Genomic DNA, 26,452 nt, shown 5'->3' with positions numbered 1-26,452 from the left:
GAACTTTACAAGCAATTTCAACAGAAGGAGAAAGTTACTGCAACCTACCTTTCCGCAGTCAGGTTACATATACTTAAATATAACATTGTAACATTTAACAGAAACATTACAGGATATAAATGCCAACAAAAAGCTTTTGCCCCCAACACACACTCCCCCCGCTTTAAACATGATGAACGTGACTGAATTACTGTCTCTTCATCAACTAAACAAGCACATTTAGTAGGTTCCCATATCTTTATCGCAATGAACAAAATATTTGATGTTGACCTCAAAAATACAGTTATTAGTTAAGGGGAAAACATTATCATCTTGTCATCTCCTAATCTCTAAACTCCAATTTATCAAAAATTGCTGAAAAAACTGCAAAGCCAGTTCATGCAACACTAGTGCTCTCAGTCCAACCACACCTTTTCCTTCAAACAGTCGAATCTGGAAGCAATGACTAATGTAAAATGAACAGGGAGCGGGAGGTTATTTAGAAAAAAAAAAAAAGTACAAAGGTCTATGGGGCAAACAGAGGCACTTCAGAAACACTCAGTTCTCTGCTGGTGAACTGGTGATGTCTCCTGAGCGTCAGCCGGGAGGAGAAATGGACCAGAGGGGGCTTGAGTCATCAACTCTGTTTTTTCTGTGCTGAAACAGCCTGGGTTCAGCATCAGCATTTATTTTATTGCGGCAAGACTTCATTTCCCAGCTCTCCCAGCCCAAGCCACGGCAGTCGCACTCGGTCACCGGCACCTGCAGAGCACTTTCTGTTCCCGCACACACGGCAGCGTGCCCGAGGCACGGCCAGCCGGCGGCACGGCCACCTGTCCCCGCGGGCCACGGCTGTCGCCCCGCTGTCCCCCCGTGCTGCTCCGCTGCCAGCCCCGCGAGTGTGACCGGAGACGGGGGAGAAAACACCGCAAGAAGTTACTACAGCCCCGAGAGCCGTGCCACGGTGCGCGGGCCGAGGATGCTCCGCGGCTCCCGGTACTCGGCGAGGGGAGCGCGGCTCGTTCTGCGGACACGCGAAGGGTGAAAAATCCGTATTTAAATCCCGTGCGGGGAACACCGCGACGGCAGCGGGGTCAGGCACCCCCGGGAACCCCGGGGCGGCAGCCGGAGCCTGGGACTCCGGGGAGCACCGGAGCGGACGCTGGGCCCCGCGGCCGCCCCGTGCGGGCACACCGGGCCCGGCGCTGCCGGCTCCCCCCGCCCGCTCCGCCGACCCCGCCATCCCCCGCCGTGTCCCCGCCCGGCCCCCCGCCCGGGGCCGCGCGGCGCTGCGGGCACGCCGAGGCCCGGCGGCCCTGCCCGCTGCGGCTTCGCCGGGCTCGGAGCTCCCGGCGCAGCGCCGCGCACACGGCGCGGCCGCGGGCACCGGCGGGCCCGGGCTCCGCGCTCCCGCCCGGTGCCGCGCAGCGCCCGGGGCAGGGGCCGGGCGGCGGCACCTCCGCCCGCAGGGCTCCCTCCGGGCGGCTCCGCCGCGCTCCGGGCGGACCCGCGGGCACGCGAGTTGCGCGCGGCGCTCCGCCCGCGGGTCCGCCCGAGACGACGGCTCTTCGGCCCCGGTGCCCCGGCGGGGTCCGCCGCCTCGCCGCGCCTCCCTCCGCGCCGCCCGCCCGGCCGCACCCCGCCGCCCCCTCGCCTCTCCCGCGCGGCGGCCCCGGCCCGCGGCCCCCCCGTGCCCGCACTCACCGCGCGGAGCGGCCCCGCGGCCCCGCCGGGCGCGCCCGCCCTACCCCGGGGTCTCCATGGTGGCGGCCCCGCCGCCCGCTCCGCCGGCCCCGCCCCGCCCGCGCGCCGCGTCACGCACCGCCCGGCCCGGCGCCCACCCCCATTGGCCAGGCGCGGCCCGGCCCGGCGCCCCATTGGCTGCTGCTCCGCATTAAACCCGCCAATGGCGGGGCGACTTGAGGTTGCCGTGGTTACCGATGCCGTGAGGGGGAGATGGCGCGGCGCGGACCGGACGGGACGGACCCGAGCTTAGCCTAGCCTGGCCTGGCCTGGCCTGGCCTAGCCGAGCCGAGCCGTGCCGTGCCTGGGGCGGCTCCGCCGGGACAGCCCGCGGGGACGGGAGGCTGCTCCGGCCCCGCCCGCCGGAGCCGTCGCGGTGAGTGTCCGAGCGCGGCGGGGGCGAGCGCTGGCCGGCCGGCTGGCTGGATGGATGGAGCAACCGCTTGCAAAATGGCCGGTGTGGGGTGCCCGCGATGGCCGGGCGTGCCCGTCCCGCGGTGCCGGCCGCCTCCTGCCCCGCCGAAGGAGCCGCCCGGAGCTCCCGGGGCTTTGCCGGGCCGTCACCCTGTGCCACGGGCTCCGGGATGGCCCTGCCTGCGCAGGCGGCTCGGACCGGCTGGCTGCCCGTGGTACCCGTCCCACCTGTTGCTCCTGTGACCGGTGTCGCAGTGCCGGCAGAACGCACAGCCCGCGGCGCTGCTCAGACCCGACGGGCTAAGTCCAGGTGTTTGGGAAAGATGGGAAAACGCTTTCCATAGTGTTTTAACATCCCACCATTTTAAGCTTCCAGTAGCAGCCGAACTCTCTTGATGGCGTGTGAGGCATCATAGACGTCGAAAAGAAAAGCCATTATCCCTAAAATCGCCGTAAAACATTTCAACAACAGGCTTTGGGCGTGTTAAATGCTTGATCAACTTTTGGCATCCCATGCCTGTCCTGGACTCACCATCCCGGTGTGTCTCGGGAATCTGACTGGGGCCATTCCTCTCCTCCCGAACAGACCGTCCTGGTGCAGCCCAGGTGTGACTGGTTTCCATTTACTTATTCTCTCCTCCTGCACCTGCAGGTACCACAGTGATCCACACTCTCCACTTCATTGAATGACACTGTAAATGGCTCAGAGGAGCCAAAACCAAACAGCCACTTGAATCAGCAGCTCTTGCTGTCTCAAGAGGTTGTTTTATTCACCCTCTTCCCCTGTTGTGTAGATGCGGATGGTGTAGAAAGCCTGCTGTAAAGAAACATGAAAAAAGTATCTGCATGTAACTTGTGTCTGTTTTCCATCCAGCCAGTTTTATGGTTTAGTGTTTGATGGGGTGAACCATAGTTTTATTTTAGGTATAAGGACACATGAACTCGTGATGTGGTTTAATTGGTGCTGATGCTGCGGGTAGCATTATGTCCTTCATTAGCCTCTGCAGGTAGCAAGGACGAGGCAGCTGGACATGGAGAGTCACCTCTAAACTCATATAGTCCCTTCTCTGAATTAGGATGTAATCTACTGCATGGAAACCATGTAGGCGATTGGTAAAATCGGAGATTGGTAAGCTCTGAGGTTTTTGTTGCTGTTTGTATAATTATTTGTTTGTTGAATAATACAGTAGGAACTCCTACATTGTGATGATATATATCCACATGGAAAACACTTGGCAGCTGTAAACAGGAGTCTTGAGTCCTGACTGCTCTGAAAAATCTCATGGTTTATACCATGTGAACTATGTATAAAATATTACCAAACTAAAATGGTGGTCTCTGTCTAGGAAATGGGAAACAGGAGCTGAGGGGAGTAACAGTAGAAACTTAGTAAAATAAAGAGTAGTAGGTGTGAAATAAAATAAGTAGTGGAAGGGTCAAATGAGAGTGGGGAGCTGGAGTAAAGGAAAGCTAAAATGTGAGTTAACTAGATCGAGAATAAAGGGAAGAGAAAGCACAGGATATGTGAGAATTGTGACCTTCCTTAGCTGCAAGGTTGCTTCTACCAAAGGTGTACTGGATTAATTAAATTAGCTTCAAATCAGTCTCAACTGGTTTTCACCTGTAATTTGGGTATTATTATGCCGGCTTGGCTTTCACAGATCACAGCTTTTGGGAAAGGAGGAAGCTTGCTTGGCCCTCAGCAAATGGAGCTATTCCTGGATGTCATTGTGGGGGCTGTGGACAGGCTATGGGCAGGATGCGGGAGGTGGCACAATGCCATCCCCAGGCCTTCCCGGTTCTGGTGGTTCCAGGTGACCAGGAACAGGCTGCTCCAGGTGCCCTGCATCCCTGCGGAGCCATGCATTGCAAGGCCTGCTTGTGCTTTAGAGTTTCCCATTGGGGTGAGCTGGGAAAGGGTAAGAAATACTGTTGGGAAGGAGAAAGGGATCTTGAGTCAGTTTGTTTTGGCACAAAAGAAGTAGAAAGAATTGAAAGTAACATTTTGAGGCCCTGTCAGATTTGGAAATATGTTGAATGACTGTCAGTGAGGAAAAGCTGTTTCATTCTGTCTGGTATTAGTCACAGCCTTGTAGCTGGTTTATTTGTTTTGGCACCCTGAGCAGCCAATACATTATCTAATTGACTGCTGTGTGTCCCAGTGCAGCAGTCCTGTCCAACAAGGATGACATAGGCTATGGAATGGCACCCCACTTTAACTTTCCAGTGCAAAGGACTGCATGGATGGTGATTCTTTGGTTTCTTATCCCATTAGCTGGAAGTGGCCTTTGTCAAATATTTGTTTAAATTCTTACGTATTTTTTTAAATTGGCAACAAACAAGTCCATTTTCTTTTTATTCATCTTCTTCTGGATGCAACTTGCAAGTAAGATGGTCTGTATCATTCTCATTTGGAAAGTCATCATTCCACAGTGTTTGCAAATCGTAACAACCTAGTCTCAAGTTTTCCTTTGGGACTGCACTAGTTTCTCTTGAGCCTTAAATCTGGCCCCTTAAACTGACTGTACTTATCTTCCAGTGGCTTACATGGCAATGCTGTTGACAGGTATTTGCTAGTTGTTTTGCTGCTTTATGCTTCTTCAGTATTTCCAGTCATTAATATGTTTTTCTGCTTTGTTTAATCTAGTCTGAAATTAATCCATAATAGTCTTGCTTTTTGTATAATTTCCACAGATGTTTACAGCCCTTGCAGAACATTGACATACCTATCTTTTAAATTTAGTGATAAATATCAGTCACAAAACCAGTGTTGCTTTGTTTATTGGTGGGTTGTTTGTTTTGTTTTTTCTCTTTTTTTCTACTTTTTGTTTTGGTTTTGTGAATTTGGTTGGTTTGGTTTTGGGGGAGGCTGGGGGGCATGGTTGGGTTTCTGCTGGAAGCTATTTAATGCTACCTGCTTTAACTGTAATCTCTTCCAGATACTGAAACTATGAAGGTTTGGGGAAAAAAAAAAAATCTGGAGACGAGAGTGATGCTCATGGCAGGCTAACAGAACACATGAGCAGCTGTTTAGTGCTCACATGGGGAGTTATTTAGATATGTGGGTTTTCCCCTCTCATTAAAACCTGCAATTTGATTTCAAAAGTTACTGCAAGTCATCGTGTTGATGTCACAGCAACTCAGTCAATCACAATACAATTGATTTTGAGTAATTTTGAAACTGTAATTTCATTTGGTATAGAAAGCACTAAATGTTCTCCTGTTTTTTATTGTTTAACTGGGGAGGTAAGGCACCTAACAGGTATATTTCTGAGGAAAGTGGTGGGCTGACATTTTGCTTTTTCAGTGAGGGCTTTTATAGAAACATTGTTTCAGACAGTGCCATTCAAAATTACTGCGCTGCTATGGATAGATATTACTCTTTCCCTGTGGTAAAACAAAATATTGAGGAAAAATTATTGGATACTGACAGGTTGTTTGCACTTCCTTTTCTTCTTGCATGGCTCTGAAGCATCAAGTAGGAGTATTTGATTGTAGATTGTGCACAGTGCTCAGCATGACCACCGGCCTTCCTTGCAGAGCCCCGTGCTGGGGCTCAAGCCCAGCTGCCACGGGAGGGACAATAATGCCCTGTAATGATACTTCTCTCCAGCTTTCCCAGTGCCAGCAACAGGATCCTGCAGCCGTGCAGGGAGCTGCCTGACGGACTGGACCCAGCTTCCCCAGGAGCCTCCCTGGCACATGTGCCCTTGTTTTTTCAGTTGGATCAGTTTTCCAGAGCGCACCGTTGCTGCCCGCAGTGCCTGCACCAAGGAATGTGCAAGCAGCCACGTGCAGCGGGAGTGGGGGCTCCTCTTTTGGCAGGAGTGGGAAAGGTTTTGCCCTGGATACCTGTTTCAGCACGATGGAGGAGGCCTGAGGAACAACAGCTTGCTAACCTGTAGTGTAGCTCAGTAACCTTTCCTTGGCAAGCCCCACAAATCCTGTCCCAGTATATTGTTCCAGCTGGTAGCGTGGTCCCAGGAGTGGAGTGAGGGTGTTGTGTGTGTGGCAGCAGGAGAAGGGATGTCCTTAAGTGAGCTGTGCTGCTGAAGCCAGCTAATGATGAAATCAGGTTCCATCAGGTGTGCACCTGTAAGTCAGGGTTCCTCCAGGATACTGCAGCACCTGGAAATAAGCAGGCAGCTTGGCAACAGCCAAGATAATGGTTTTGATGTCAGGAAATGCTGAGTGAGATGTCCAGTAAAGACAAGGTCATCAGCAGTTGGTCTGTTCTGTCGGTTTTCAAGTCCTAAGCTTGTAATTGTTGTGTAAATAACTTTTAAAAAAATAAAACAACCAAAGCCCCAACAACTCTCCCCAAAGCCCACAAAGAAATAAAAAAATCCCTCGCCACTCCAGCTCTGGGCAATGCAGGTACTTCTATCCTCTCAAGGACAGTGGAAAGTCTGCTAAAATCCTTTGTAGTTTCTACCAACTGCTACAGTTGCTGAACAAAATATTACCTATCTTCTTACTAGTTTATATATGAGGCTGGAAAAAAATGTTGAGAAATTAACCAAATTGTAATCTTTCTTGCCAGGCCAGGGATACAGAATGTCAGGCTGAAATCTATAGATACTTCTGAATAAGGAGGCAACAAAGAAAATGTATATGCAGAAAGATTATTTGATTCATGTTTACGGACTGTACATTTCTGATGGCTATGACTGAGAGGCCCCAGACAAGGATGAGTTGCTTTTTGTAGTAAGGTATCAGACAACACGATGCAATAATTTAAAGTGAAGTTGTGCCAAATGCTTCCCTGCACATAACTCTGGGAATTTGGCCTAACAGAACTGGCAAAAGCTGTACAAAATGATACTGATGCTCATGACAGAATAAGCTGCAGTGGCTCCTAAATCACATGAATTATCTGTCCCTCTGGCTTGTCTCTCATATGCTGCAGACAAACGTTCTGCTCTGACTCCCACTACGCTACTCAGACAAAAATCATCTGGACTGGCTTAAAGGACAGTGCCACAGAGTAGTTGGTGCCAGCAGTACCTCACAAAGTCCTCAGGGTCCTCTCTGCCCCGTGGTGTTTGCCCTGGCTGTGTGTCCCACCTGCAGCTCGGGCTGGGCAGTGACGTGTGGAGCTCGGCAGGTGAGGTGCAGAATTGCTCCAAAGTGTAACCATGAGTGTGCAAATGGCTGCAGCTCCAGACAGCCACAGCTTCTCGTGGGTTAAACAGGGAAAAGTGTCTTGGCTTAAGGAGGAACTGCACTTATTCAGACAGAGTTGTGCGTTCTTGAAGCACTGTTAAACTGTTCTGCCAACAACATAAACTAAGCCAGCTGACTTCTGCCTGTAGTTCATTAGGAAATGTGTGCAGAAATTGGTCTGTCAGCAGAGCTGTGAGGAAGAGGCCTCCAGCAGTGGGGCAGGGAACCCTTCCATACAGATTTGGGTTTGTTAAGTAAAAAACATCACACGGGGAGTGTGTAACAAAGCTAGCATGAAAATGGGGTAGGAGGAAATACTTTCATTAAAAATACTACACAGAAGGCAACAGTAAAGACAGAGGCAAGTGCAAAAGGTGAGGACAACTTAAAATTACCTTTTTAATTCTTTAAATAAGGAACCGGACTCCTGTTTCCCTTCTTGCTTTGACAAAATCTGAGATCTAGCTAGATATAGAAAATAAAGCTGTCATGACTCTCAAACTGTGTATTTCCAATTGTGCATTGTGCAGCAATGGAAACAAAATCACATTGGCTGTTTTATTTGAATAGCAATGAGGCTGTGATTTAACAACTGGAATCCAGATATGCTGCACAATTTTTTTTTAAAGTCCACTCTTTAGTATGTTTTTTTTTTTTTTTTTTTCTTTTAAAGTGACTCAATGACTTTGACCTGCTCTGAGGCTCTTTAACTGTCTTCCATTGCACTTCTGCTACTACTTAGTATTGACTGTTTCAGAATATGGTGGTTTAGTACATGTGATGCTTCTTGCAGAACACAATGCTCTGCTGCAGCTCCTTTTGAGGTCTAGCTCCCTGACTAACCCTGCCTGTAAAATTGCATTCTTATTCCACTGGCCCAGTGGTGTTATATGCGGAATCTGTTTCTGCAATTCCTGTGGTACACTGCAAATCCTGCCTCTTGATAAGAAGTGCAAAGCCCAGGTACTTTGTTGTATTGCAGGGAATGTTGATCCTCTGCTGTTTTGTGTAACAGCATCTTTGCTTCTGTTGTGCTAAGAGAATTCTGTAGATTTAAGTGCTTTTTCTGATGGATGCAGAGCAGCAGAGGGGTGAGTTGCTTGCTGCACCACTCCAAACAAGCCTTTGCACACATCCTAGCCAATAGCAGGTATGCTTTACAGGCCAGGAAGTCACAGGCCAATTTAACTAAACATTTATTATTTCTTAAGTAATGGAGAAAATTGTAATGGATAACTTAGCCTCACATCTTCCAATTGTTCTTTCATGTATTTGTGAATATCGTTGCATTTCCTAGCTTTTGTGGTACATGGAGGTAATAAACAGAAATCTAGGTAGAACATTAATAAAAACAACATATGACAAAATTCTGCAAATCTCTTGTGTTACAGAAGTCTGTAAATGATGCCTCAGAATTTCTGCCTTTAGCTCAGCAAAGCTGGACTTTGTCCAGATTTGCCCAGCCACATGCCAGGAATTGCCCACAGGAGTTGTGGCTGCCCCTGGATCCCTGGAGGTGTCCCAGGCCAGGCTGGCACTGGGGCTGGAGCAGCCTGGCACAGTGGGAGGTGTCCCTGCCCATGGCAGAGGGTGAAGCTGGATGAGCTTTAAGATCCAACCCCAAATGTTCTATGATTAACTACTCAAAGCATCAGAGCATTTTCTCATTTCATCCTCTTTCATTTAAGCCTTGCAATTGCCAGGTGTGCTCACTGCAGCAGGCCAGCTGCATCTGGTCACTGAAAATGGATTGTGCAGGTTTTGTTTGAAACAAAACAACATAAAATGCCACCTGACTCACTTGATCCAAGGTGATGTGGGTGACTTCATTTCCTACCCTTTTTGTGTCAACTTACCAACTTCTAAAACATTTACTTCCTTTTTTTTATCTGCTTGTTTCAACATTTTTTTTAAGTGTTCCTAAAGTTTATTTCCTCTTGGATTTTCTAAGAATATTCCAAGAATGGAGGGGAAATAGAGCTCCCTTGTGATGTGCAGATCCTCAGAAAGCAGATGAGCTATTCTCTACCCCTACAGTGTGACAGAGCAGTCCATGAAGCTGATTGTTTTAAGTGTTACTCAAATTGATCTTCCTAATTTGGATTAAGTTTTACTTAATGAGGAAGTAATGAGATTATCATAGACAAAAAGGACTCTGTCTCTTTTGGGAACACACAATTTCTGAGACTTGACTTTATTTCAAAGAGAGCTATAATTCTTTCTTTAGGGGAATGTAAATTTAAATTACAATCAAACAATGGGATTTTTCTAGAAACTGTTTTGACACCAAATGATAGAAGTATTATACTGTGCATTTTCTTCCTGTGGAAAGGATTGACTGCTGCAAGATTAACACGTTCTGGATGGGTGCCATTTTCAGATAGTTAGTTCAACTAGAAGAGAAAGGATCTGATTAAGGGATCAAGCTCATTATTTGTTGTTTGTACTCCACACCCTACAATGGGAGTGAATCTTTGCCTCTTTTCCTTAACAATAATTAGGATCAGAGGGCTCAACAACTGCATATTAATATGCCTTTTCTTTAAATGAAAACATGCAGTAGCTAAGTGATTAACATTTCCATTAAACTTTAAAATCTTTTTAAAAGCCTTCCACAAAATGTTCAAGACATAGCCAGATACTCAAAAGAGAGCACTGAGAATAACGGACTTTGAGTTTGGGGATTTTCCCTGAGTTTGTATTTTTTAGGAAGCTCTGCTCTAATGTAGAATCCAAGTTCCTGTTGATGCTGTGTTCTTGGTAAGTCTGTGGTTCAGCTCTGGTTTTTGGGTGGTGTAGCCCCAGCAGTACCTTATGTGAGCCATGGAGAGGGTTGTGACACCTGCTGTCACAGGATTCTGTGTCCTTCATTTGCACAAACCCGAGGAGCACCTGTTGTACTGCCACTGGTAATGCTACTAAATTGTGTTTTGTGAAGGCTTGATTCATATTATTGATTTTTGCATTTAATAACGTGAGTGATTTAAAACATGCACAAGAAATTATGTCTCACAAGGCATGTCTGGCTCATTAAGCACTGTACCTCCCTGCCAGAAATCCATCTGTCCTTTAGCTGGGAGGGAAAAATGGCACTAGTGACCCAGATCTGCAAAGGTTTATGTATGCAAACAACTTGTTGAATCGAGACAGTGGAATTAGGCTCTTTTAAAATCACTGGTTAAACTCACTGGGAGCACTCACTTGTGGAGCTGGGGCCTGGACTGGACCTGACTCATCCCCAGGAACAGTACGTGGCAGGCACCAAGCTTTGTTTCTTCCAGGAATGCTGATTGACACTGGGGAGTTCAATTTCTATTTAAATGAAAGGAAGAAGGATCTTGCCTCAATATTGGATATTTCCATATGTAAGAATAAACATAGGCCATGTACCTCAGACACCAGCAAGGGCTTACATTAAGAATGTACTGAAGAGTTTGATTGAATTGGAGATGAAATCTTTTAAGAGATCATGTTTTTATTGCCTAAAAGAGTTCAGTGAATAGTGAAATACTAAATTGTCAAAGGAGCAGAAAAAGTGATTTGATAAACCTTGTGCTTTTTACTGCTGCTAAAAGATTTAGCTGTGGTTGGCTGTAAGCAGAGCTGACTTGGCATTCTTGAGGAACAGATTTTTATATACAGGGACTTCTGCCTGGTGGCTGGCTGGTCTTGTGCACTTTTTCTTTCTAAGATGCATCAAGGCTTCCAGCCTAGAGTCTGCAATAAAGTTTGAGCAAAGCTTTGAGGCAGGGAATTGGAATTTGGACTTAGATGGACTTTTATAATATTGGAGAGTTTTCTAGGTATAACTGCAATAAAGCAGAAATAAATATAACTGGCAGTGCTTTTATAAATTTGATTAGTATATTTACTAGTTACTGAAGATAAAATGCAGTTTTATATGGATCTTGTCCTTTTCCAGAACCATCTTAGCATTCACTTTCAGTGTTTTAGTGAGGTCATAATGTTGAATAATAGAAAATAATGCCTGTGAAAGGCTGAGATCAAATACAAACGTATGACATCATTGTGGAAGAGAGGAACGGGTTGGCTAACAGGAATAAGGACTTGGTTCATCAAATACAGTAGCCCTAAATTTACAGAAAATGGCCAGTAATTTTTTTGCATCAGTTCTGTTCTTGAGATGTATTCTCTTGATTTCTTGTGAAAGGAGGTGAAGCTAAGGTTCATATGTGTGAAGTTTTGTTCAAATACTGACACTAAATCAGAAACATGTTTGCCAGAAGAACAAATAAATAAATAACCCAGAGGGGTAGCTCTGCTGCTGCTAATCTTTCTAGTATCCATAGTTATTTTTCAAAAAGGACAGCGTGTCTTGTGTTAGAAGCTTGTCATTTAAAGCTGGCCAGATGGACCCAGATTAGGATGATGGTTCCCCAAATGTGTAATACAGGAGAATGACGCTGATGCAGCAGCTGCTCAGGGAACAGTAATAAAAGGTTTTAATAGAGGGAAATGGCTGTGATGGATCCAATCTTCTTAGGGCTTTTGAGTACTTCCAATTTTCCATCAGTGTTTTTTTTTGCCTTCATTATATGGTGTAGATGAGAGTCACTGTAGTACTCCCTTCCCAAGTTTATCAGTAGAAGCAGTGCTCAGATGATGAGAAACCAAAAAAAAGCAGGCAGGAGGAAGGCTGACTGTCTATAGCAGAGGGCTGGATGCAGTGTGTCACACAGCTCACAGCAAAGTACACTGTAAACTGTCTTCAGCTGCAGTCTCACCTTTTCATGAATAGCTCTCTGTCAGAGTAGTCTGCTGGTCTTCCTTCCCACTTTCCTGTTGCATTGTGCCATCCTTGGAATTTGTAGGGATAAACTAGTTCATCTCACTAGAACAGTGAGGAAATAACTCCACAAATGAATAAATTTTGCTGCTCTACTATTTGCTGTGTTGCTGCTTGCTGTGGGACCAGGCAAACGTCAAAGGTATGACAAAGAGATAGGATTTTGTGTGTATGAAATTTTGGCACAGTATGGCTGGGTTTGAGGGAGAGGGTTCATGGGGAGCCTCGCTGGACATGACCTTTCCTTCCTGGTGTGACTCAGCTGTTGGTTCAGTTCAGCTGAAACACCTCAGGTGTATTCCTTTTATTTCTATGCCAGGCCTGGGATGACACCAATGCATGCTTAATTGAAAGTAAGGGTTTTGACACACACAAGACATTTTTTACTGGGTTGTGTACATTATTGCATCTGAAACATTCCATCTGATCCATGATGATGTGGGTACTTGATACATGCTGCTCACCAAGAGTTGAGCCACTGCTGCCCAAACAACTGACCTGGTTTCACAGGTGTTACTACAGAGTAACACCAGGTTGTTTAAAGGGACCTAGGCAGTCTCCAAATGAAGTGATCTTTTCAGGCTTAATTTCTATAAAACAAAGAACACCTCCAGGCCTGATCTTACATTTGGATTGAGGGACTCATATTTTGAAAAGCACAAAGCAAAGAATAGATAAGCTATGTCACAGCATTACAGATTCATCAAGGAAATAGTATTTTGTTTTCTTGGCTGCTAAATGGTATGAGGCACATGAAATCTCTCCTAAAGTGAAAGAGAAACCGGAGGAATTTCTGTCTAATTTTTAGTGAGATGTACCTCTTCTCAAAAAACAATAGATAATTTTGGAAGTGTTTTTTAGATTGCATCCACAATGTTGGTATTCTCAAAACATATATTTGTTTCTCAACAGGTATAAAAAATACATAAAAAATAAAAATGGGTGAACTGGACCATGGAACGTTGTTTTCAGCTCATAGGATTAGTGGTGGAGGTATGTATGCTATCATATTTAAGTTTAATTGCTTTCTCGACTGTTTATGAAACACTCTGCAATGAATAGCCTCTTATAGGAGCTGTTATAGCACCCCGGTTATGGTTTGAGTTGGAAGGGACCTTAAAGCCCATCCAGTGCCACCCTGCCATGGCAGGGACACCTCCCACTGTCCCAGGCTGCTCCAGCCCCAGTGTTCAGCCTGGCCTGGGCACTGCCAGGGATGCAGGGGCAGCCACAGCTGCTCTGGGCACCTGTGCCAGGGCCTGCCCACCCTTACAGCGAACAATTCCTTCTTTAGTTCCTGTCTGTATCCACCCTCCTTTTGGGCTGCAGCTGTTGCCCCTCGTGCTGTCACCTACAGACCCTGGTAAAGAGCCTTTCTCATGTAAGCCCCCTTTACACATCAAGAGGCTGCAATGAAATTTCCCTGGAGTCTCCTCAAGGCAAACAGCCCCACCTCTCTCAGCCTGTCTTCACAGGAGAAATGTTCCAGCCCATTTCCATGGTCTGTGGGCCAGGTTTCTGTCCCCCTGAGCCAGGGTCCTGGAGCTGGGTGTTGATCTCTGCAGGTCCAGGTGCAGAGCAGAGGGGCAGAACCCCTCCTCTGGCACCATTCATAAAATAAATTAATGACTAAATTCCACACTGCCTCTCCTGCAGGCCAGGCCCAGGCTGGCTTGCTGGGCTCCAGGGGCAGCTTGCCAGTTCATGCCCAATATTTTTGCCCACAGGATGCCCAGGTTGCTCTCCCCAGGGCTACTCCCATCCATTCAGTGCCCAGTCTGTCTGTCCTGGGGCACTGCCTGGGAGGAGGACTTGGGAAAACCCTTCCCCAGTGAGGCATCGTCTGGAGATGCGTTGTCAGGCTTTGTGTAGGCATGCAGCAAATGAAAATCCCGGGGAAGGTTTGAAGGAGGATTGTGGGATGGTCTGCAGGACTTATTTTACCTTTTACCCCCTGTAAAACCACATCAGGCACAGCACTTTCAGCCACGGGGCTTAGCAGGGAATGCAGAAACATAATGGCCAATTTCAGTACTAAAGAAAACTAAAGCAGGGGTTGTAAGGAAATGCCCATTCCTTATCCCTGTAAGCCTCCCAGCTTATGTGGAATGACTGAGTATCTGTGCACGAGGTCTTCACAGTGCTAGGGCAAAAGTTCAGGTAGTTCATTTACAATTGTAATTGTACCTCAATTTTATACCTTCTGGAAAAAAACTACCCCTGTTGCTCAACCCATAGGTTGCAATAAACATTGAGGCAGTTTGCCAATCAGTGCAAGAAGGATGCATGTACTGAAACTTAGATATTTCTGTATTAGAAGTTACTACAATACCTGTAAACACAGTTTAAAATGAATTGATAACTAAATTCACATGTAAACAAAAGACTTGTTGAATTAACTTTTTGTAAACAGACAACTGGTTGCTGTTTCTTATATAATTTTTACTGGTTTATGTTTGTTTCAAATTGTCATTCACCATCTAACAATATTGATATGAAAACTTCTAGTGTTGAAAACACTGGTTCTGATTTCTATCTATAGAGCTTTCATTTTATGCCTAATTATTTATTAAGAATTTGAAATCCCCTTATGTATTTTATATGATAACTAGACAATTTGGTGGTTCCTGCCAGAAATGCTCTTTGCAGCCAGAAGTACAAACCTGTTGACTACGAACATCTGTATGACCTTGCTGCAGAGGCAAAAATGGCCTCTGCACAAATTCAGTTAAAGGTATGATTTTTGTTTTATTTCTAATGTGAATGTTTTTGAAATTCAGTGACCATATTTCTTTCAGCCAGAGGGGGTCAAATATGAAAGTTTATCATAGCTATATGTCGCCCTGATTTTTAAGAGTTTTCTAAGCTTCTGAGTTTACATTCTTGTAGAGAACTTTCCCACACAACTTTCTGTAAATAACCTATTGTTTTGCAGTCTTTCATCGAGGCGGAGAAATTTGATGTACAGGTAGTTTGTCCAGTGTCATTGGAGAGGTGGCACGTTCACCCTCCAATCCACTGGCACCTTTTGAGAACTATAAAAGATTGGAGTCAGAGGAAATAAATTAGTCTCTTCATCGTGACCAAGGCTGTGGTGTGTCGTTTTTCCTTGTGTCCTCTGGTGACAGCTATACTGTGATTTGGATGTGTTAATGCCAATGTGGGGACTTTCTTCAGATCAGGGATGCAAAGTACGTGTGGATTCTACTTCCTCAAAAGACAGGAAAAATCTGTATTTTACTGCCTTGAGGAAATTCACCCAAACTTATTACATAATCCTGGGGGCAATGGAAAATCTGTGGGATTAAATGAGAAGGGAAGGCTGATCCAGAAAAAAAAGCCAAACAAAAAGATATGAAGTAAAGATTTCCAAAAGTCAAGTGGAGGTAGATCTTAAAAAGAAGATTAAAAATATTTAATAGCCATAAAATGTAAGTGTAGAGCTGACAGAAAGGTATAAATTGGTGCAGAACATCTCAAGGGGTAAAGACAAGAGGAGCCTTATTTAATCCTAGAGAAGGGTGGATGAGAGAAAACATTAAATACTTCATAATATTGCTACTTTAGTGCATGTAGGTATCATATATCAAACATTCTGGCAGATATTGCTTCATGGATTGGCAATACCAAATTCTACTGAATTCATTCAAACTTTATTTTTTCATCTTTTGTTTTTGCACCTTCTCAAGTGTTTTCTAACTGAGTAGGTAGTAAAATATATATGTTGGAAGCTCCAGAGAGACTAGTATGTGTTCCACCTCCTACTTTTTGTTGCTGATTCAAGCCATTCAGATTTTGAAGAGCTGAGTTACTCTTCCTTTGAGGTAGAACCAAAGAAACAAATGGCAAATCAGCTGCTGACTACTTAAGAAATAAAAAGACAGTGCAACAGGGAAAAAAGGTAATATTGCAGCAGTTATACATAAATGGAAATGCTGTTGCTATAAAATAATTTCAAGAGCATGTTAAACTTTACATACAAAAGTACTCCAACATTTGTTTCACTTAGTTTTAGAATTGGTTTGAAGATATACCTATTTTCAAATTGCTTTAAATACAGTATTCTGTTTGCTTAAGTCTGATTTCATATAAGAGTTTTCATATTGTAACAAGAGAAAGAAGTAACAGTAATGTGTTTCATGAAATAGAGGAAGCTATAAGTAACTTTTAAAATGTGAAAATATGCAAGCAATAAAAGTGAGACATGATCTTTGATTCATAAGTATTGTAACATAGTGATTGAAAGCATGGGACACGGGTGTTCAAACTCCAGCACAGGCCCGCAGGCAGCTCCTGCAAACACCTGTGTCCCAGTCCCAGGCACACAGTGTCTCCAGAGCCCCTTTTGCAGCTTCTCACCCCAGTAACAGCCCCGAGGCAGGTCTGGTGCCAAGCACTTGGGCTCACCAGGAACCAGGTGTACTCACCCAGTGGTACTAGGTGAGACTCAGGTTCATCTGATATGTGTTTCTCGTATCTAAAGCAGGATTTTGGCTCTGTTGGTGGCTGGCTGAGGGACTGTGATTGCAGAATTTTCAAGCCCTTCCTCGTCTGTGTGTGAGCGCTGCAAAGAGCAATTCTACACCTTTTCCTGCTCGTGTCCTCAGCCCAGCTGGGCAGGAGTGGGAGCGTGCTGGGGACACGTTTGTGTCTCTGGGTGTGTTTGCTCTGTGCTCCTGTGCGTGTGAACACGGAGGGGTTGTGGTGGGTTTGTGCAGCCTTGCCCTGGGCAGGAAAGTTGCAGGTTGTTTCCACCTGAGCCAAGTGGAGTCCCAGCAGTTTGACCCGAAATGTCATTCCTTTGCTGAGCTAGATGTGGGGTGAGATCTTTATTCTCCCTGTTATGAACTGAGACAAGACTTTCCCATGTATTTTTCTTGCTTTGCTGCCATTTTGCCATAGGACAATGTATCTGTGAGAGGGGGGAGAGCTGGGGAGGGGAAAACAGGGTCAGTGCAGGAGCTGTGGGAGCGCTGGGCTGCAGACGGGTGCGCTGGAGGAGAGGGATGGCAAGGGAGCGCCAGGAAAGAGGGGAAAGAGTGGAGCTCTGTCCTCAGCATGCACCGAGAGGCCAGAGACAGTCACAGTGGCAGAAGGGTGAGAGGAAATTACTTCTCACGGGCTGAAATTCTTCTGAGCCTTTTTCCTTCATTGTTGGCTGGCCAGAGTCATCTGGTTCCACTTCCAGCCTTCCCCTGGCAGGCTTTCCTCTGGTTTAAGCAGAAACTCCATCTGTTTCAAAAGCAGGTATTCCTATTTTATACAAAGTGTGAAGCAATGCTTTTGTGAAGCCCTCAGTATGAGAGCCTCTCTAATTGGATAGATTTTGTAAAAAAACTCTTTTTTAGTAATACATTCTTGAAATTCTTTTTCTTGACATACTTTCAGTCTTTCATCTTCCCACCTGTAAGAAGGTAGGTTTTTTGTTCTCCTGCTTATCTTTCCTCAACTTTACCTCCAGGGATGTAGGGATGGAAAAGGAAAGAAGAAAATGGACTGATTTTTTTCCCCTTCTGCTCTCATGAATTGTGATTTGAAATGCAACAAACTTATTTAATGAAAATCGGTTACATTTGACCCCATTGTTCTTTAGAAAAACACAGTTTTTAAAAAAGCTATTAGGTTCATCATTCTGTATTTAAAAGTTTCTGTGTGAAGGCATTTGATAAAGCTCTTGAATATGTTCAAAACACAACCTTTAATTTTCCCTGCAGATTAAAAAAGCAGAACAAGTTTCAAAAATTAGCAAAGAGCAAATGCTGCTGAAACAGCATCGTCAGGTGTGGTGGCAAGAGTATAGGAAACTGAGTGACAGCAGGTAAGGACTGAGGAATCTGAATGAGTGATTACTAAAGAGACCAGCAGACAGAGCTTTTGGGCTGGCGTACTTGATTCAAGGGACAGTGAGAAAATAAGATTATAATAGCTGATCTGAAGGTATTTTTGTGTGGGGCATGAAGGTTTGTGAACCACATGGAGAGGGGTCTGTGACAGGAAGAACTCACCTGAGGGCGGGGGGAACAGGGAATGTTGCTCTCTGAGCTGTTCAGTTGATCTGCAGCATCTGAAGACTGTCTTTGTGAGAATATCAAACATTTTCAGATGCTTTTTATTTCCTTTCGAGTCTGTCTCTAGGCTGTGTGTTGAGGTCACACAACAGGGGACATTAACAGTGCTCTTGTCCATTACCCTGTGTACTCAACAAGAGCATTTGTGGCTTCTTTACCATCTTTGTGTCCAAGTCCTTCACTTCATACCTTCCCAGGCAAAGAATCCCCCTTTTTATGTAATTATTGGAGTATTTGAGGCTCATCATTCTTCCAAATGTAATGCATAAGAAATTAAATCTATAAAATGCATGTTCATTTCCTTCAGGCAAAAAGCAGAAGAAGAAATGAAGACTTTTCTTGATGAAGAAAGCCATAAGAGCAACTTTTTTTTTGATTTGAGGGACTTGGGTAAGAATTTTTTATTAATTTCTTATTTTTTTTTTACAGTCAACATTATCTTGATTGTTTATTTGGGTTTTTTAATCCCTTCCTTGAAAGGTATAGGTTTACAGAGCACAGTGCTGTGTAACATTTTTTGTGTGTTTGAGAAAGCTTTATGTTCTTACAGAGCAGAAATTGTCCAAGGAGTGGGACGCTTACCAAACAAACGCTTTAGTTCCTGTCTGTCAGCTAAAGGAGGATTTGAAACTCCAGCTGTCTAAAATGCAGCGTTACCTCTCAAAAGAATCTTGTCAGAAACCCAAGATCAATTCAGCTGAGGTGTTACAGCAGGTTGGTATTTTAACTTTATTTTTACAATTTACTATCACCGTATTTTTAGCATTTTCTTTTTTTTTTTTTTTTTTAACTTTGAGACTATAACTTACATGCAGACTGTGCCATAAGCTCCCTTTCTTATCATGGTGTAAATCTGCTCACCAAAATCTGTAAAAGCGTAGTAGTGTAGGGCTGGAAATCTGACTCTGTTTCTAAATAAGAGTTTTCTTATTGTAGCAAGAGGAAGAGTAACAGTAACATGTTTCATGAAATAGATCAAATTTATGAAGAAGCAACAGAAGGCAATTTTGGAAAGTCTCATCCTTGAGAGTCTGGCTTTGGAAAGAGAGCTCGAAGAGTACAAAGAAAATGTAAGCTTTTCCTAGTGAGTTCAAGTACGTCATTGAGAGGGTAAATGATGCAGAGTAGTGTCCTGAGCAGCATTTCTTCATTGCAGGCATTAGTGCACTCTTCTGAAGAGAAAAACGGGCTTTTCCTTGAAGTTCCTCCCGAGCTGCTGTCTCTGGAATGCCCTTACCCTGACCTGAAGACCTTGGTGATCAAGGAGTACCAGGAGCTCGCCAGTGGCTACTGGGCAAAGCTTCAGGAGGTGGATCAGCAGCTGGAAGCTTTATCTAGGTACTGCCAGGGCTGTGTACGTCCTTTGCAGGGCTGAGCTGTGCACCTGAGGTGTGGTTTGGAAGCTGTGGGTGCTGTGGCTGGCTGTGCCACTCGGTCTGGCTCTGCTCTGTGCAAGCCGTGAGGCTCTGCCCAGCCCTGGCTCGGACAGTTGGAGTTCTCACAGCTGGGAGTGAGGCCAGGCCTTGCAAGAGTTAGCAGCTGAAATAATAAGCAGCACGTTTGGTGGATTAAGGAACCAGCAGTCTGGTGTGCATCAAATGTCCTTTTCACATGCTCTTGCAGGAATGGAAATTACTCCTTCTGTATGTAATTACACTAGCAAGATTATGACAGAAAAGTACAGTCTTTTTCCAAGACACACCTCCAGTGCTTTTATCTACCAAGCAGATAAAAAGGTCCAATCTTTTCACAAATTTCGGATCACTGCAGTAATTGTCATCACAAAGAAATGTAAAAGATGTATAGAGCTCTGATTCAGACAACCAAAAGGAGGGGAGATTCTTCTGTAAATGAAAGTGTTTATTGAAAGAGAAGTGTTCATAATGATCTAAAATGTAATAAACCTGTGTATTAATAATATAAAGCTTAGCCTTTCTGCTGAGGCTGTCTAGAGTCCAGGAGATATGGAGTTGCAAACACTGCATGGCCTTTGACTTGTTTTTGCCATCTCCTGATATTCCTTTGGATGGCTCCAGGCTGTCAAAAGACTAAGAAGGGGTAGGAATGGTTTGAAGCCTGGGCAGGAGAAACTGGGGAGAACAGGAAGGTCCCTGAATTTCTTTGGTAAAACAATCACATGTTGCTTCCAAATCTGTTTTCTGTGTACACATACAGTGCAGTGTTTGTTCTGTCCCTGCTGCTAAAGATGCTGGCTGCCATAGAAAGGGATATTATGACCTACTTACCTTTTGTACAGATTGTACAAATATTCTGTATGTTCTTCTTGTGTTACCTGAAACATATATGTTATTACAGGAGCATCCGAGCTGTCAGAACATGATACCTATTGAAAATTGTTTTGGTTTATCCCACCAAATTAGTTTGATTTATGAAGCCACAAATGGCAAATTTAAGCAGTTCTTTTGCTGCTGTCTCTGATATTTTGTTAGTTTCTCTTACAGAAGTTTTAACAACCTCAATGAGAAAATCGTTGACAAATGCTAAATCAGTAAATATGTACAAAGTCTTTCTAGTGGTTTTAATCAAAATTGTGTCAAAGTTTATGATCAACACAATTCTGGTGAAAATTCATAAATTAAAATCCTTTAGTCACACAGCATGTGTGCTACTGAATAATATACAGACGTGGATATAGACAATATCATTTCTGGAAATGGTTGAAAAATCTGCTGTAGTATTTTCACTGATCATAGGCCAGGTATGAGTTTAGATCTGGAGCTAGCTAATTTTGTGCCAATAATTAAATAATATTGGGACTTAAAGATAAAACGTCATATTTTCAATGGAAAGAAAACCAGTTGTAGTCTGAACACATGTGCAGTGGCACTTTGAAGGAAGGAGGGTGTGATCTCTAGATGGGGAAAAATGCAGTGGATGCAGCTGGGGGACAGGCTGGTGGTGGGGCAGGAATCTGCTGGGGCTGTAGGGCCATAGACCCCGTTTGGGCCAGCGTGCCAGTCCTGAGAACTGGAAATGGAGAGATTTATAAATGAACCACCAGCCATCACCTCAGGCATTTGATTTAAAACTAGACCTTGGGGACTTTTGTTTGCCTTCTGGTCTCCAAATCTTTAATGTGTTGCTCATTTATGTTCCAATGATTTTATCCACAACAGGATTAAAAACAAGTTTTCAATTTTAAAAAAAGAAAGATTTTGTTCTTATAGCATTGCTTGTTTCCAAGGTATGGGTTTGTAAACTCAACTCACTTCTTACATTTATATTGGCTAATTTGCATGGAGATGCACAAGATGCAGCCTTGTGATTGAAGTATTCTATAATTCATCATGCTAACTGTGATCCAGCTGGCACAGATAATGTTGTCAGAAATGGAGTGACAAGTCCTTGACCTTGGTGTGTATCCCCTGTGCTCTACTGGTAAATACAGCCTCAACGAAGCCTTTGCAGTTACTGTCATTCCTCTGTACCCAGGGAGACCACACATCCTCCTGCAATACATTTTTTTCTTGTTTTTGTGATTTGAGAAGTTGCTCAGTAGCACATGATTCTATGGTAACACAATAACTTGGTCACTTCAGCTGGGTCACTTGGCCACTTCACTTCCTCTGAAGTGGATTGTAAGGAAAGAAACCTTCAGTTAATGCTACTCTGGCATTGCACATCCCATTTTTTTAACAGTTCAGACTGTCTGGAACAGACAATTTGGAAAACATACATAAAATGTTCAAAAAAGAAACTTTAGAATAAGATAATGTTCTTATCTAGTCTATTCTATGTGATTTTCCTTCACACTAGAATGCACATTGCAGTAGTTGTTGCTTTTAGAAATGGAAGAAGAGCTTGGATTTGTTTTCAAGCCTTATACAGGATTACAATATTTTATAATCTAATTTAATTTTTTTGATGTTGCTGAAACACAAATTATTGTGTTTGGGAAATACCTAGGTTGTGAGCTATCCCACAAATTGTGGGCTTGGACTGATGTGTTTTAGAATGATTCTCTAAGCGCTATTATATTTTTTCCACAATTTCCAAGGATGTCTGAATTATTTAAATCACTGAAGGATGAATGGAGTATTGCAGGCTCAGCACTGCATCCTCTGCAGCATCCTTTCAAAGGAATGGGAGAGTAGGACAGAGTCGGGTGAATTCCGCTCCTCTTCCCCGGCCCTTGCTGGGCTGTTTCTGGTGCTGCAATGGGCAGTGCCTTCAGAAACAGCAGGGGCTTGGCACCTCACGTGGTGGCACGGTGGCACTCTGTGTGTGTGGTGGCATGGTGGCACGGTGGCACTCTGTCACGGCGGCACCGTGTGGTGGCACAGAGACACTCTGTCACGGTGGCACTCTGTCACAGTGGCACTGTGGCACGGTGGCACTCTGTCACGGTGGCACTCTGTCACGGTGGCACTCTGTCACGGTGGCACTGTGGCACGGTGGCACTCTGTCATGGTGACACTCTGTCACAGTGACACTCTGTCACGGTGGCACTGTGTGGTGGCACGGTGGCACTCTGTCACGGTGGCACTGTGTGGTGGAACGGTGGCACTGTGGCACTGTGTGGTGGCCTGGTGACACTCTGTCACGGTGGCACTGTGTGGTGGCACGGTGGCACTCTGTCACGGTGGCACTGTGGCACGGTGGCACTGTGTGGTGGCCTGGTGACACTCTGTCACGGTGGCACTGTGTGGTGGCACGGTGGCACTCTGTCACGGTGGCACTGTGGCACGGTGGCACTGTGGCACTGTGTGGTGGCCTGGTGACACTCTGTCACGGTGGCACTGTGTGGTGGCACGGTGGCACTCTGTCACAGTGGCACTGTGTGGTGGCAGGTGGCACTCTGTCATGGTGGCACTGTGTGGTGGCACTCTGTCACGGTGGCATGGTAGCACCATGTGGTGGCATGTTGGCACTCTGTCACGGTGGCACTGTGTGGTGGCACGGTGGCACTCTGTCACGGTGGCACTGTGTGGTGGCAGGTGGCACTCTGTCACGGTGGCACTGTGTGGTGGCACTCTGTCACGGTGGCATGGTAGCACCATGTGGTGGCATGGTGGCACTCTGTCACGGTGGCACTGTGTGGTGGCACGGTGGCACTCTGTCACGGTGGCACTGTGGTGCCCACTGCCGCTCCCGGGTCTGCGGGATTGCAGCGGGGAGAGGGAGCTTCCCCTGGAGCTGTTTGTATTCCCCGGAGTGTGTAAAGCCGGGGATTAGTGCTGGGTAAGTCTGTTTCAAAGGAAGCAGCTGCCTCAGGGCTGTGCGTGTAAGACAATTGCTGTGTTTCAGCTCTGAAACAAAATAAAGATTGTGCTGTGCTCTGGTACAATGCTGCATACAAGAAAACCAAGCTCTGTATTTAAAATTTGGGTCAGGCATTCAGCCTGGCAAATATTTGTCAATATCTTGACAGTGCAGAAACTTGATAATACCTTAAATATTCATGTCAAATGTGTTGGCACTTTTCAGACTTGTTCTACATGACATATTCTTTCTGGAATTTTACAGAAGTGTGAGGTGACATCTCAGATTCACTAAGCAGGATATGTTGAAATTCTCCATGTGTTTGGTGGCTATGAGTATGCTGGGCTGGGTCATGCTGTTTTGGGGTTTTTTGTTGGTGTTTTTTTTTTCCCACTATTTTTCTATGAGCAGCTGACAAAATCTCAGCACAGCTGACAAATTTTGGCACAGCTGATGAACCGAGGCATTGGCAGTCAGTTTGTCCCTACTTACAATAAACTACTTGTAGCTCTCTCCAGCTGATTGCTCCCCAAAGGATCTCCCACAAAAATTTCTCCGTGTTTTGGGCAGTGCAGAGGTTCATGGTTAGCTGGCCATTAGAGGAATGTAGATTAGAGGGAGCTGGCAGAGGTGGAGGGGCAGAGCGGGTGCAGCTGCAGAGGAGCCGGCTGGACTGGCCATGGGCTGCAGCATCTCTGCTGCTCCCTGCTCTCGAGTTCGTGGGGTAACACCCTGACCAAGGCATGTCTCGCCCTGCCTCACTCCTCTTTGTAGGCAGAATTTGGGGGGTGGGTAGAGTCTCATGATTGCCTTCTTTAATTATCCCTGGGCTCTTAGTCACTTCTGAAACCAGGTCACTGGGCTAGAGAGACCTTTTGGTCTGACTCAGTGTTGCTGCTTGGATGTTAATGTTGATAATGACAGCCTAACATTAATCCCTTCAGGGCCAAGAGTTCAGATTGAGGCTAAAAATCTGCATCCCAGCCTGTGATATTCTTTCAGATGGATGTTACTTTTTGCTGCTCTCATTTTCTGAGACAGGTGCATGCAAGCTGATTACTACAGGTCCTACTCTAAAAAATGGTGACTCTTATGCCTTGTTAATGAGTTTATGGCTATTAGGAGTTTGGTAAACTAGATCCTCATTTAGCTGTATGCAAGAATTGTCACTTCATTCATTCCCTTTTGATCATTTATTTAGTGCTCAGTGGTAGAGTCTGATCATCTTGTTCTTTTTCACACTGTATTTTCCCTGTGGGGTCACTGATTATCCAATTATGTGGCATGTTTGAGAAGCACAGTGACATTCCCCAATAAAAAGCCAGGTTAGAATTAGAGCAATTCACTCAAATGATGACATGGTAAGTGTCATAGCAGCAAAGCAATGTATGTTTGCTTTATTTCATTAATCTGATTTTGTCACCTCTGACCCAACATCTAGTGCACAGCACCAGGACTGTGAGCCCACTCGAGGCTGGGCTGTCCAGAACCAAACTCCTCCTTTTCAATGGTTAAGTTATACTGGGATGGATTGTTTTGTATTCCTGTAGGAGCAGTGACTGGAAGGAAGACGATCAGTGGGTTTTCCAGACTGTTATCAATCAGTACCCAAGTGATCTTCAGAGGAGGAGGACTTTGTACCTGGATATGCTGCAGAGGTATCTTCCCCACAAATCCAGGCAGGAGCTGGTCAGTGCTGGTTTACCTATTCATTCAGATATACAAATTCTTAAACTGTGTAGTGAACAGTTGTATTAAAGAATGTATGTTTATTGAAGTTTTTTCATTTTAAAATTTCTTAATTATAAATTTTATTCTGCACAGTAAAGAAGAAACATCCCTGTTTTTAAAATGCAGGAATTTTAAAACCTATAATCTATTCAAAACAACTCCTGGGCAGATTTTTTAATTCCACATAGTCTTACAGCCAAACTCACAAAAATAATTTGTTAGCATTGCTTCTGCTGTACAATTTTATAGCTCTGTTATGCCACCCTGCTTCTCTTGGTGTTTTTATTTTTCCTGAGGATGTACAGCCTTGTTGCACTGTCTTGGAATAGTTATTTTAATTGTTCTGTGGCACATGTATAGCATGAAGAGTAGAAAGTTATCTCCCACTCTAAGGGAGAGGCTATTTTTATATACATAATGCTTTCAAATTGATTGCTGATTCCTCTTGCACTCCACAGTGAATAAGCACAAAGCAGCTAATTGAGAAACCCATTTCAAGGCCAGAACACTTCAGGATGTCATAAGGAAAGTAGGAGGCTTTTCTTATCTCTGTCTGTATTTTTAGACCATCTACTTCCCTGTGTTTGAGGAGTGTCTAGTGCAAAGGAATGACAGTGAAGTGATACTGCTAATTAGCCAGAGTTTCACTAAAAATAAAGTCCTTGTGGATTTCAGAAATTTTGCCTTGGCCTGAATAGGGCTGAATAGCCACGTGCTTTGGACAGTGCAGGTATGTTTTAAGCACAGCCACTATTACTGGGTCTCCCTACACCTTGGAAGGTTAATTTAAAATTTAAAAACACTAAATTTAAAAACCCTGATTCTACATAGAGCTGATGTGTCTAGATATGTGTATTAGCATGATGACTACAGAAATGTTAAAACACTGCCAAGAATCTGTTCTTAGAGTGTGTTTGTGTCACATTGGAACAGCAGCCTCCAGCCCTCCTCGCCTCCCTCCCTCTGTGCAGAGTGCTCAGGGGCTGATCCCAGAGCAGATCCTTGGAGAGCTCTGTGTTTGGAGGAGCAAACTCCAGCTCCTGCCTTGCTCAGGAGTGTCTTGGCTTCAGGAGCCTGAGAGTCTGGGCAGCAGCCCTGGCAGTGGGGGCTGCTGAGGCTGAGTGCTGTGGTTTGGCCGTGGGGAAGCTCGAGGTGCAGCTTCAGCCAGGAGCTGATAGGAATATCTGTGAGCCAGGCACCAGGTGAGTCAGCATCCCCTGCTCCCTGCCAGAGGCCTGGAATTAGCATCTGGAATGGTCCCCTTGACACCTGAGAGCAGCCAGCCATCTCTAGAATCTCATTCATCCCTATATATTTTGGG

The 26,452-nt window shown here is 45.1% G+C and overlaps 2 protein-coding genes across 8 annotated transcripts in view; one reads left to right on the top strand and one right to left on the bottom strand.

The window, feature by feature from the left end:
* The window catches only part of PKP4 (plakophilin 4), a 65,708-nt gene extending 63,940 nt beyond the window's left edge, over positions 1–1,768 (bottom strand). For all 5 annotated transcript variants that reach the window (XM_053947501.1, XM_053947502.1, XM_053947504.1 and 2 more), the window contains exon 1: positions 1,684–1,768. The gene's annotated coding sequence lies outside the window, so the exon portion shown is untranslated. The remainder of the gene's footprint in view (positions 1–1,683) is intronic.
* An 84-nt stretch (positions 1,769–1,852) lies between these two features.
* CCDC148 (coiled-coil domain containing 148) overlaps positions 1,853–26,452 on the top strand; it is a 48,190-nt gene continuing 23,590 nt past the window's right edge. Inside the window, exons 1-9 of one of the 3 annotated variants that reach the window (XM_053947509.1) lie at positions 1,853–2,098; positions 13,022–13,102; positions 14,722–14,843; positions 17,824–17,927; positions 18,485–18,567; positions 18,728–18,891; positions 19,152–19,247; positions 19,334–19,515; positions 24,951–25,089. In XM_053947509.1, coding sequence (XP_053803484.1) covers positions 13,048–13,102; positions 14,722–14,843; positions 17,824–17,927; positions 18,485–18,567; positions 18,728–18,891; positions 19,152–19,247; positions 19,334–19,515; positions 24,951–25,089 — 945 coding nt within the window. In that variant the 5' untranslated portion in view covers positions 1,853–2,098; positions 13,022–13,047. Of the gene's footprint in view, positions 2,099–13,021; positions 13,103–14,721; positions 14,844–17,823; positions 17,928–18,484; positions 18,568–18,727; positions 18,892–19,151; positions 19,248–19,333; positions 19,516–24,950; positions 25,090–26,452 lie in introns of those variants that run through there. The other 2 variants (XM_053947510.1, XM_053947511.1) reach the window with 2 other exon arrangements.

This window comes from Vidua chalybeata, chromosome 7 (genome assembly GCF_026979565.1).
Source record: "Vidua chalybeata isolate OUT-0048 chromosome 7, bVidCha1 merged haplotype, whole genome shotgun sequence".
Lineage (NCBI taxonomy): Eukaryota > Metazoa > Chordata > Aves > Passeriformes > Viduidae > Vidua > Vidua chalybeata.
Note: the sequence above shows the minus strand (reverse complement) of the source record. Positions and strands in the feature narration are given on the sequence as shown.